At 49.5% G+C, this 11846-nt stretch overlaps 5 protein-coding genes across 5 annotated transcripts; 2 read left to right on the top strand and 3 right to left on the bottom strand.

Moving 5' to 3' along the window:
• Positions 1–62: 62 nt before the first annotated feature.
• Positions 63–4333, top strand: MIND_00343800 (DNA ligase; the record flags this gene model as incomplete). The annotated part of the gene is made up of 28 exons (XM_037360285.1): positions 63–230; positions 279–338; positions 389–523; positions 572–702; positions 747–832; positions 889–1025; positions 1074–1249; positions 1295–1390; positions 1439–1524; positions 1573–1608; positions 1655–1911; positions 1962–1979; positions 2028–2167; positions 2216–2380; positions 2424–2467; positions 2515–2604; positions 2656–2710; positions 2756–2792; positions 2842–2923; positions 2972–3032; positions 3081–3172; positions 3223–3328; positions 3377–3722; positions 3767–3834; positions 3880–3963; positions 4006–4140; positions 4188–4264; positions 4320–4333. 28 exons carry the CDS (start codon positions 63–65, stop codon positions 4331–4333), a joined length of 2982 nt encoding a protein of 993 aa, XP_037223170.1.
• A 2980-nt stretch (positions 4334–7313) lies between these two features.
• MIND_00343700 (uncharacterized protein) lies at positions 7314–8639 on the bottom strand (the record flags this gene model as incomplete). Its single annotated transcript, XM_037360284.1, has 3 exons — positions 7314–7502; positions 7552–7608; positions 7659–8639. The coding sequence occupies 3 exons, from the start codon at positions 8637–8639 to the stop codon at positions 7314–7316; spliced, it is 1227 nt and encodes a 408-aa protein (XP_037223169.1).
• A 64-nt stretch (positions 8640–8703) lies between these two features.
• Positions 8704–9542, bottom strand: MIND_00343600 (40S ribosomal protein; the record flags this gene model as incomplete). The annotated part of the gene is made up of 6 exons (XM_037360283.1): positions 8704–8787; positions 8838–8924; positions 8974–9069; positions 9120–9323; positions 9371–9490; positions 9540–9542. 6 exons carry the CDS (start codon positions 9540–9542, stop codon positions 8704–8706), a joined length of 594 nt encoding a protein of 197 aa, XP_037223168.1.
• Positions 9543–9771: 229 nt separating this feature from the next.
• Positions 9772–10214, top strand: MIND_00343500 (Ribosomal protein 60S; the record flags this gene model as incomplete). The annotated part of the gene is made up of 3 exons (XM_037360282.1): positions 9772–9930; positions 9981–10121; positions 10173–10214. 3 exons carry the CDS (start codon positions 9772–9774, stop codon positions 10212–10214), a joined length of 342 nt encoding a protein of 113 aa, XP_037223167.1.
• A 44-nt stretch (positions 10215–10258) lies between these two features.
• Positions 10259–11539, bottom strand: MIND_00343400 (uncharacterized protein; the record flags this gene model as incomplete). The annotated part of the gene is made up of 3 exons (XM_037360281.1): positions 10259–10944; positions 10994–11434; positions 11485–11539. 3 exons carry the CDS (start codon positions 11537–11539, stop codon positions 10259–10261), a joined length of 1182 nt encoding a protein of 393 aa, XP_037223166.1.
• Positions 11540–11846: the final 307 nt, after the last annotated feature.

Raw genomic sequence — 11846 nt, 5'->3', positions numbered from 1 at the left:
TCAGGGTCACGTTACCGTTAGTGTGTGACAACCTTGTTTCGAACGCCCACACGCGACTGGTTATGGCGACAGACACCGTCTTCAAATCCAAGTCAGACCCTAGCGACTACCCGACACCGCCCGAGAATACGGGCAGCGCACCCTTTAGTATTCTTGCTGCTCTCTTCGACCGCTTGTCGAATGAGCGAAAGCAGGATCGAAGGAAGAAACTCATTGCCACGTGGTTCAACGTATGTCTAGGCCTTGTCGTCTTCACACAGTCTCCAAGTCTTCGTTAGCATTGGAGAGATGAGAAGGGATACGACCTATACCCAGTATTGCGTTTAATATTGCCCCAGGCAAGCTGGCTCAACTCCTTGAGCTTATAAATTTAACGCTCTCCGTATAGAAAGACCGGGAGCGCGCTGTCTATGGCTTAAAGGAGAAGACACTTGCTAAAGCGTACATCAAACTCATCCCGCTTGGACTAAGAGACCCCGATGCGATTCGACTCCTGAACTGGAAAAAACCCACGGAGCAAAATGTGTTTGCTGTCTATACGTCTCTGCATGACTCTGAGGTTTGATTTTAGAAAGCGTCTGGCGACTTCCCTACCGTCCTATACGAGGTGGTCAACAAGCGTTCTTCAGTGATTGAAGGGTCCCTTTCAGTGGATGACTTGAATGATGTTCTGGACGACTTGTGCAAGAACATGGGCAAACAGTACTGTTTTCAGAAACACGACGACTCTGCTCATCACTACCTAGGCAAGAACAGTCAAGCATTCTTCAACGAGTCTATGACCGCTGTACCCCAGAGGAGCAGCGATGGATTACTCGAATCATTCTAAAAGGTATCCTTCCCTGCCTCACATTTCTCCGCACAAGTCTCTCACACGCAATGGTATAGACATGGTCATCTCAGTCAAGGAAACGACCGTCTTTTCAGTTTTCCATCCAGACGCGCAGGATCTCTACAATACCTGTTCTGACCTGAAGAAAGTTGCGTGGCAACTCTGGGATCCTTCCACTCGACTAAATAAAGAGGTTCCCAACCTGCTTTCGGAACATTTTCTTCACGCTAATCTTTTGTAGGATAAAGCAGTCAAACTTTGCGCTGCTTTCGCCCCCATGCTTTGTAAGCGCCCTACTCGCACCATAGAAGCCACCGTGAAAGAAATGGGCGGAACGGAATTTTATATCGAGGAAAAGCTCGATGGTGAACGTATGCAATTACATAAGCGTGGAAACGAATATTTCTATTGTTCGAGGTCTTGCTTCTCTTTATCAAGTCGAAGCATCTCACTTCCTTGCAGAAAGGGAAAAGACTACACTTATCTCTACGGAAAACATGTTGGCACGGGTAGTTTGACACCGTATATTGCTAAAGCATTTGACCCTCGCGTTGAAGAGTGAGCCATGTTGTCTACCAACCGACACGACGCACTAAAGATAAAAAGCATCATTCTGGATGGGGAGATGCTCGTCTGGGACCCTGTTTCCGAGCGCAATCTTCCGTTCGGAACTCTCAAAACGGCTGCTCTCGGTGTGCATTTGACCGGTTTTCAGAATTCTATTTGACAAACGATCACAGACAAGTCCAAGAAAGAGCATAACCCTCGCCCATGCTGTCATTTGAGTTTTCTCCGTCCCAACCTGGTCTGACTATTTTGCAGTCAAGGTCTTTGACCTGTTGTATCTCAATGGGCAATCGCTCATCGAAAAGCCTGTCTCATTCCGTAAGAACAACATGAGGAAGTGCTTCAAAGAAATCAAAGGCCGAATTGAATACGCTGCCGAATATCGCGGTAGAACGGCCAAAGACGTGCGCCAAAGGATGGACGAGATCATGGAAGCCAGAGGCGAAGGCCTTGTGATTAAACACCCAGCCTCTCAGTACATATTAAATGGACGAAACTTGGATTGGATTAAAGTTGGCAACGTTTCTAGATATCAAATATTCGCTTGGCTGACACTGTCCAGGTCAAACCTGAATATATGGTGCGACGATACCTTGTCATTCTGAATCCGACCGCAGCTTTTTGGTAGGATGGGATGGGCGAAACCGTCGACGTTCTCGTGGTTGCGGCGAACTACGGCAGTGGTAATCGTGGTGGTGGTGTTTCGACTCTTATTTGCGCGGTGCTGGACGACCGACGACAACCTACGGATCCCGACGAGGAGCCCAAGTTCAAGATTCCCCCTCTTCATTAACTCCTTCTTATCATAAAATCTAGGTACAGCTCATTCGTGCGCATTGGATCGGGACTCTCTTTTGCTGATTATGTCTGGGTCCGCTCGCTCCCATGGAAGATATGGGACCCAAAGAATCCCCCTAGTTTCCTGCAAACCGCCAAAAAATCCCACGAGGACAAAGGTGATGTGTACATATTACCGGAAGAGTAGGTCCTTATTTGCTCGTGAACTTCATACTCATCAGTGAAGCTCGTTCATTTTAAAAGTGAAAGCGGCAGAAATAGTGATATCAGGTATGTCTCTACCCATCTGCGTGGTAAAACACTCATCATATCACTAGAACAATACCACCTCGGCTACACGATGCGATTTCCTCGAGCTCTCTCTATTCGAGATGACCTGATGGTCGAAGACTGTATGACCGCATCAGGTTGATTGGATCTACAATCATGGGACATTCGTTCACTGATTGCACTCTTAGCGGTTCTTGCTAGTCTGCTCACAGTCAAGAAACGGGTATTAGAAAGTGATACGGGGTAATCGCTCTCTACACATAAGACACCACCATCTTACCAAAACAGTTCCAAGAAACGAAGAAAGGTTACCGAGACCAAAAAGGCATCCTCCATTCCCCACATAGCTCTTGGTTTTCCGACTCGTAATCCAGGTGGAATTGCTATCGGTCTTCAAGGGCGAGAAACTAGGCAACATTCAAGTTGAATCCGACATATTCTCTAAGACCACATTCGGTAAAGCGTTCACCTTCCGTTGGTGTTTATTGACCATCCTATTCGCAGTGATATTACCTAATATGAAGTCTCCAACCCGGGAAGAAGATAAGAAAGAGCTTTCCAAGCTGTTGCTACTCTCGCATAGTACCCAGTTCATCTTCTGACTATCATGCAGGATCAAATCTCATGGCGGGAAAATGCTCCAGATACCGCCAAAAACTCCCCCTGAGTCTTCTGTATTCCTAGTTTACGAAGGTCCAGAACAGGGTTTGCGTTCAGTCCACTTTTGTTAGCCCGTATCGCTGACATATGTCCAGCCATCACAGTCCAAAGCCACATCAGAAAAGGTCTCTATGACGTTATCAAACCCAAATGGATCAAGGATTCAGTGTCCTTGGGCGGAAGAGCACCGTTTCGCAAAAAGTAACATTTGATACTCTGACCTTGAATCCAGTGAATGGTTTGGTTTAGGTACTTTATCCACGCCACGGAGGCCCGTCGAGCGCACGATGAATACGACCATGAAGAAGACGGAGATGATCTGTCTACGGGAGATGCAATGGCAACGACTACTGACACCAAGTTGGAGGACGAGGAAAAAGTCATTGATCCCAAACTTGAGGAGGAAGGAACATTAAAGGAGTGGTTCAAAGTTGAGGCTGATGAACCCAACCTCGCAAACGACGCCAAAGCAGCATTATCCGATTCAGAGACGGAGAATGACTCTGATAACGACGATGTGAATCTAGTTGACCAGCCTGAGGATGACTGGTTAGATGTGAAACCCACTCTAGATGCAGACATCAGCTTAGAAGAGGTTTCTCAGTGCTTCGTGCACATGACTTATCTGACCGTATACAGGAAGAGGCGAGGATGGGTGAGGACGACACTGCGATGGAATATGACCAAGAAATGATTTTCAAGCATCTGTAAATGTTTCCGTGGCATCGTACAACCAGACTGACCCCATCCAGATGTTTCTATCTCGACACGCCAACTAATGCACGCCAAAATGGGATGAAGGTGAAGGACAAGCAGGAAGCTGCCGTCGAAAAGAGGTGATTGTTGTTTCCTAGTCGCTCCTATTGAAACCAGCCTAGCTTTGCGGAACTGGAAGCAGTTATCGGGAAGCATGGCGGCAAAGTTGTTGACCTCAACGACGTCAAGCTAACACACGTGGTGCTTGATAAACGCGACACAAGTCGGCGGGTGGAGCTCATCAAACGAACGTCCAAGTGTGTGATTATTGTTTTTTTCCCACGATTAGGACTGACGAGGGTAGGCCGAAACGAAGGCGTCTTGTAACTTCTGAGTATATTGAGGCATGCCTTGATGAAAATACGTTAGTGGACGAGGAAGGTACGTGGTAGTTAGCATAAGGAACGATGAACTGAGTTTGGTTTTTTTACGACAGACTTCAACCCGTAGACAATCGATGTGTGATGGGTGTGACATATGTAACGCTGTAACCCTCTTCTTGTATTCTCTATACTCAAGCGGCTTTTCGCTGCTCGCTGCTCTCTCCCCCCACTCACCGTCGCTGCCCACCATCTTTCCAACGCTCCACGACACGTCATATTTCCACTTTTCGCGCTCTGTGACCTCATACCCCAAATGGGAGACACACCTACCTCACCCCTCTCCCAACTTTTAAACACGCTGGGAATCACCAAGGAGGATCTGAATCGTCGCAGTGACCAGATGAGACAGTTTCTCACCCAAGATAGCACCAACTCGTCGCGTACCGTATCCCAGCTCCCACCAACCTCGTCGCAGTCGCGTCCAGTGTCGCGGTCGAGTAGTGAAGCGGCCCCATTGACGCGTCAAATAATGGGGTCGACCTCTAACTCCACGCGTGACGCGTCCTCGAGCCCAGCGCCCGTTGAAAAAGACAGCGAAAATCTTCTGACCCGACCCCTTGATAACATGGAGTTGGTCCTCGAACGACAGCGGCTTCACCGAAAGCAGAGGAGGTCCAAGAAGCGCGAGACAGACCCACCAGATAGCTCTGCTAGAGACTCTTCTCCTACTCCTGGCCCATCACGCTCAGAGCCCACAAAAGATGTTGCACATGACCTACCAGTCGCCTCGGTGTGTCCAGCTAGCCAACGCGATTTTATGCAACTAATCTGCTATTAGTCCTCCAATTTAACTCCCACACGCACCAGTCACTACCGAGATGCCTCAGGACTGGTGTGTGACGTTGCCACAAGCATTTTTTTCTCTTGTGGACTTAGATTGATGACAGGCTACCACGACGACGCAGTCCCCCTCAATTCCACGTAGTGCCACCAACCGCCCATATCCATACTACTACTATCCAAACTATGGTACTGAAAGCCAATTCTTGTCGCTTCCATTCCGTAGTCAAGGCACGACGCTACCTCAAACGCCAGTCAAGGGATCGCAGAATACCCAATCACTCGCAGTTTCGCCTCAGAAATCACCACTCCCCCCATCTTCGCCTCCCGACGATTCATCACCTGCGTCATCACCGGTAGCCCGAAGAGTTGACACCGTGTCATCTCCTGTCCAAGAAGTCTCTGGCAGCACGAAAGGGCTTCCATATACGCTCCCACCGGGACCATACTCTACTCAACGCCCGCATCACTCATATGCTGGAATTATCGGACAGGCAATTCTTTCTTCCAAGGACCATCGCCTTACTCTCCAGGAGATTTATGATTGGATTTGTACGGTCTATCCTCACTTTAAGCGTGGCGAACGAACGTGGATGAACAGTATACGACATGTGTTGAGCACTACCGTTCACTTCCGCAAGATCACTAGAGAACGGTCTGCTGGCCGGTCATATTGGGCAATTCTCGATGAAGACTTGCACTGTTTCGCGAGCGGAGGTTACCGGAAGCCTGGTTCGCTGAAAAGAGGCGGCGGCGGAATCACCGTCACACGTCCTCCACCAAAAGCGAAAAAACGGGGAATGGATGAAGTGGATGATGACGATGACGAGGTTGAGAGCAGCCCTCAAGTTGCCAAGCGGCCAAAGACTGCTTCCACAGACTTACTTCCCAGTCCACAGTTTGCATCACAACCTCCTGGTCTTTTACCAGATCTCGTTCATGACAAACCTGGGAAGAGTAAGCGTCCAACGACGCAGCAACAAACATACTATGAGACCTGCGTTTCCACCGCCCCAACGTACTCCACAGCCGACATTATATTTCCTCGTATCCCCAAATCATCATCTTACCGTCTGATATCTTCGTCTCCAGCCAAGAATGTGGTAGAGCCAGAAAGTGATGAAGAGCTACCTCCTTCGTCTACTGGCCTGCAGCCTTCCTCCTCTCCGCCGTCGTCGGTTCCCGCCCTTACCCCGCATGCTAGCTCGTCAAGTCCAATGCCTTTAAGTGATCCGGAGCAAGAAGTTGAGGAGAACTCGGCGGTCATTGTCGAAGACGACTTGGAACAAGCGGAGACTGAGCTTGCTGTAGTCGACGACACAACTAAATCAACCAGCGATGCTGAGACACTTCAGCCCGGCATTGATTTGGTTATCGCGGAAGACAAGTCAGACTCAGATTCAGACGACGACGATGTGCCATTGCTCCTTCTTTCTCAAGGAACTACGCGGAAACGCACTGCAAGCAAGGTAGCGCATTCTCCGACTTGACCTAGATGATAAAATACTTAATTCTTGTAGCATCGGCCGTCTTCCTCTCCCACTCTTCACCGTCGCAAGACAGCTACTGCAGCCAGATCATCCAAATCTGCGAAACACAAAAAGCACAAATCCGTACCTGTGGTTCCATCAACCCCACCGAGAAATGCGTCGCCCACCCCGTCCTTCAGAAAGGGACTTCTTTCTAGTCCAAGTGCAGGCTATTCTTTTATTTCTGGCTCGCCTGCCCGCATCTCTGCAGCACGTGACGATATAGATGACGAACCACACGATCCATTAAGAACACCTTCTCGCAAGGGGAAACTGGCTGCCTCGTCTAATTCGGGGCTATTCCCCGTCACACCGCAGCGGAGATTACTCCTTCCGAGTGATAGTAGCTCACCATTCCGCACTCCTGGTGGTAATATGCTTAGCTTATCGCCATTCCGCACGCCCAGTAGCGGTCGAAGAGGCGTTGGCATTTTCGACCCTCATGATCCCTCAACGATGTTAGATGAAGAATTAAGCAGTTTTAAGGCTGCTGTTGGCGGGGAAAGTCCTGCCGGACTTTATGCCAAAGGCGATCTGTACAGTAGCCCCAATCCTGTGGAAGGTAGTCCAGGGAAATGGGCTAGATGGTGGTAGTCTCTCGTTCAGTCATGCATTACTTATTGATTCCTCTCTCGATTGTCGCTGCTCGATTGTTGTTGTTTGTTTGTTGTTGTTGTTGTTGTTCCTTACATACAGACTCTTCGTTCTCTACATCAACTGTACTTGCCTATGTACGACTTACTCCGCTTCCCTGAGGTTGGCGAAATGCCGGTCTAAGCTTTGCATTAAAGACTGCTTGAAATCAGCCTGTTCTACGGCCAAACGTTGGAACAGAATTTGCTGCCGATCCAGAGTCGACTTTTGACTCTGGAGGGCCATGCGAACAGGATCGAGAGCAATTTCGAACTCTGTGCGTGGAGGGGTATACTAAGACTCGTCAATTCTTGGTAGTTTGGGACCCGCAAGCCCAACATACCGTGCAGTAGTAGTAAACCTCATTGAGTGTTACAAGGAGCGCAGGACCCAACATCGCCTATGAACGTATTTAGAGCTGGTGGATTGACTATTGGTAATGCGACCTACATAGAGCTTGTGTCGCGAACTTGACGCCCATGTTGTACCCCCCAACGAGAACGCGAGAACATGCCTGATTATCGTCGCTGTTAGACTGCGCATTTGCTCAAGTGGCAGATACGGCCAAGTCTTCAGTTGGAAAAAACTGTCGAACGAGTGCGTCGTCCATTTAATAGCGGTTGTGTGGTTTCTTGCGACGCGTGCAGCAGCAAGCCGATAGCCACCCAAGACGCTCAAGACGCTCGACGCCAAGGCAAACAGTTTATCAATTTGGGTTTGGATCGGATGGTCGACAGTCAAGTTGGGGAAGTTATGGTGAACGACCCGAGTGCTTGCCATATATAAAGGCTGCAGAAGCGCGACTGGGCGAACGGAGAGTAACACGAAAGCGTACTTGCCCCATTGAGCAATAGCATTAGCGATGGGGACGAACACAAGCACGAATCGTGTGAGCGGGCCCGCAATTTTGGCGAGGAGTATTGATATCGTTATGGTCAGCGTCCACGATAGCGAGTGTCGTTTCTCTGCGATGAATGACGAGAGAGTGGCCGCCCACGTGACTCGAAAAATATATGCTAGCATCCCCACAAGAAAGAGAGCAAGGAGCCAGAATATCAAGAGACTTTGTTTTCGTGGAGATTTTGAGAATGGGAGAGCCGGGATTGTGTCGTCGGGGTCGCCATCGCTGTCGGGCAGGCGGTGAGGCTGATGTGCCGCCAACGCATGTATTCGAAGCACTGTGGCCTCAGAAAGCGTGCCATTTAGAGTAGGTTTGCCGTTGCCGGGCAGAAGCAATGCAGCTAACAGGACTGACACGCTGCCCAGACCAAGCAGGGCTAGTAGTGGTGGAAATGCTGTTGCAATTTCAAGCTGAATGGACTTGCTTGGAGGAGGCAGATTCTTGGCTTCGCGATCTGGGATGCCAGCGACGATATGGTCAAGAGGTAGAGAGAAGATATACTGCAGCAGGGTCGGTGGTAGGTCCAACATGAAGTACAAGAAACAAAAGCATGTGACCGCGTGACGACACATCTAATGTGGGTCCTTACTCAGTTCACACAGTGAGCATTTCATAGTCATATGAATTTTGTAAAAAGAGACATGAACATAAATGTGACGCTCCTACTTGAGGGGAATGCTGGTAGAACAGTCAAACTCAAGTAGACCAAAATCAAAGACTGGACGTACAATCGTGAAGCTGAAAGGAGAGGACATCGCGATAAGACTGGGGTTAAACTTGGAGGGACAACGAGGCTTACAGTGAGTAGCACCGATCTATTAGGAAAGTCAGATTTTTCAGGCGGCAACCACAGGTGTCACTTACACCAGGACGACCGTGCTTAACGGGTTTGTAGGAGCACGAGAACTCGGCCAGATAGTGGCCCGTCATCTCGGGCTTGATTTCAACGTTGTTGAAAGTCTATTGCATGTTCAGCGTAAAGAATCTTGGGACAGAATTTGGCTACGCACCTTGCCGTTGTAGATACCAACAACGCTACCAATCATCTCCGGGACGATAATCATGTCGCGGAGGTGGGTCTTAACAGCAGTAGGCTTTTCATTCGGGGGAGCCTCCTTCTTTGCTTTCCGGAGCTTTTTGATCAGACCCATAGGGCGACGCTTCAAACCGCGTTGGAACCGACGACGAGCACGGGCATGAACAAGTTCAACAAACTAGCATGGAAGTTTAGGATTCGACGAGAAATAAAACGGCAACACACATCCTCATTGCTCAGGTCGAGCAGTTTTTCGAGCTCGATTCCACGATACGAGAAGGTACGGAATGTCCTCTTTTTCTTGAGCTCAGCGGCAAGGGCGGGATCAGTGACGCTAGCGTCGGCCTGGGAATAAGTGAGCAATGTACTCAACGAGCAGCGACTTCGAGCTGACCATGGCGATTTGTGTCTTGGAGAGGAATGTGTCACGTCACGCTTACTGTGACAACTGGTAAGTCAAGCGTCGTGACGTGCCAACGAAAAATCAATCTTGGTCCCGTCCTCAAGTCTTCCCTTCGTGGATTAAAGGTGTGTTGACCACAAAACTCCCAGCTCGGTCACCCTCAATGTCGATAGCGATTTGTGGCTAGCCGAAACTCTTCCAAACACTAAAAACTCGTATAAAAATGCGTTACATTGCTGCCTACCTTCTCCTCCAAATCGGCGGCAACGCGTCGCCCTCCGCTGCTGACATCAAGTCTCTTCTTGCTACTGTCAACATCGACGCTGACGAGGATCGTCTCAACAAGCTCGTTTCCGAGCTCAAGGACAAGTCCATTGACGAGGTACGGAATTTCTTGATGCCTAGTTTATTTTCTTCTCATTTTCTTATCAGCTGATCGCTGAGGGCTCTGGTAAACTTGCATCTGTTCCCTCTGGTGGAGGAGGTGGTGTTGCCTCGTCCGGCGGTGCTTCTGGTGGTGCGCCCGCTGCTGCAGCTGCTGAAGAGAAGAAAGAAGAAAAGGAGGAAGAAAAGGTGAATATAATACTACAGCAAAGCTGGCTTGCGCTAACAACGTTTGCGTAGGAGGAGTCTGACGACGACATGGGCTTTGGTCTGTTCGATTAAGAGTAGTAGCAGATGATGTAATTTCATTTCAGTATATACGCTTGCTACAACCGCTTTTTCAACACAGGGACACGCCATGGTGCCCATTCAGCATTAGGAACAACAAAGCTATACGTTCCTGCAGTGGTTGTGATATTAGCGGTGCTCACATCCTGTCCAAGGAGGAAGCGGTCAACGAAAGCGTTAAGTTGGCCTTGCTGCTCAGATGGGAAGACGCAATGTGTGTGGTTGGCTGCCTGGGAGAAACCCATCTTGTCAGCGACCCCCATGGCTTGCCATATGGTTCGCCCAGCAACAAGGGCGCCATAAGAAGAGAATGGTCCGAGCCAGTCATAACCCAAGTTATCGATAGCGAACAACGCTCGTGGGGCGACCATTCCTATGAGCATATGGTGATCGAATGGAAGTTGGTTGACAGAAGTGTTGGCAAATTGGTCGAAATTCGGCGAAAACCAAACATTTTCCTGGATAATTTCCGACGCAGTTTGGGTCAGAGTTCCATTAGCGAGTATCGCATCGGAAATGCGCCATGTGTCTGTGCCGCCAGAGCCAGATTCTTGGGGGATCGTCAAGGTAATGCGTGGTTCAAAGGCGCCGGCAACAAGTGCGCCTTTACCATTTCGCGAGCAACCTGTAACACCGATTTTCGCAAGATCAATGTTGGCCGTAGGCGTCTTTTCAAGAGCATCAACAATGCGGCGAACGGCCCAAGCCCAAGCCATCATCGCACCTATAAGACATTGAACAAGTGGCTTAATATGGTTTCACGCAGAAAATACCTGCAGATGCATCCGTCCCGAAGAAATCGTAGAAAAGACCCAGACCGCGTGAAGCAGCCGTGTCTTGATTGGCCATTGCTTCATTGTTGAAGTTGATGATAGCAACTCCCGGAGGAGAAGGGATCGAGATCCCCCCCATGGCAATGAGAGCAGGGAAGGGACCTTGGCCAGTGGTGGGAAAGGTGATTGTGGGTGCAAAGGTCAATGTTTTGTTATTATCGGTGACGGTGATGGTCAAAGTCTTGCCAGAGAAAGCTGCGGTGAGGTCTTGAGGGTCAGCAGGCATGAGACCCAACTCGTCTCGCTGCAGAAGAGTGCTAATCTCGGCGCGTCGGCATGCCCAATCCTGGGTCGTCAAAACTTTGCGACCATTTGCAAAGGTGAATGGATCGGGAAGAGTGCTTGAATTGAAAGAAGTGAGCGATGGGATGGCGGGGCAAGCTGGGGTGACAGATTAGGACCAATATTGGCAAAAAGGTGAAGCAACATACCGCGCCCCAAGGCCGTCGCAACAAAAAACAAGACGAAACAAGTAGCCTGAATCATGAGTAGCTGCCTGCGGAGAAATTCCCCTCCTCCCCTTTAAGTTGGGCTGGAGAATGGTCGGGTGACGAAGAGTATATCATGACACGGGCCTCCGTCGAAAGAACAAGTGCTCCAAGTGTAGGACTGTAGTGGCTTCGACGAAGCTGTGGAAGTGTGTATGTCGGTGCCTGAGTGGAGGTAAACAGTATATTTTAACGAAGGTTAGCTCAGGTGGTTGATGTCGACCGCTATTGTTAGGAGCCATTTTCCGCTCGAATCTGGACCGATCTTTCGCACCATGGCGGACAGTGAGCAGCCAGAAAGTGTC

This window comes from Mycena indigotica (genome assembly GCF_014461135.1).
Source record: "Mycena indigotica strain 171206Taipei chromosome Unknown Mind.scaff0003, whole genome shotgun sequence".
Classification (NCBI taxonomy): domain Eukaryota; kingdom Fungi; phylum Basidiomycota; class Agaricomycetes; order Agaricales; family Mycenaceae; genus Mycena; species Mycena indigotica.
Note: the sequence above shows the minus strand (reverse complement) of the source record. Positions and strands in the feature narration are given on the sequence as shown.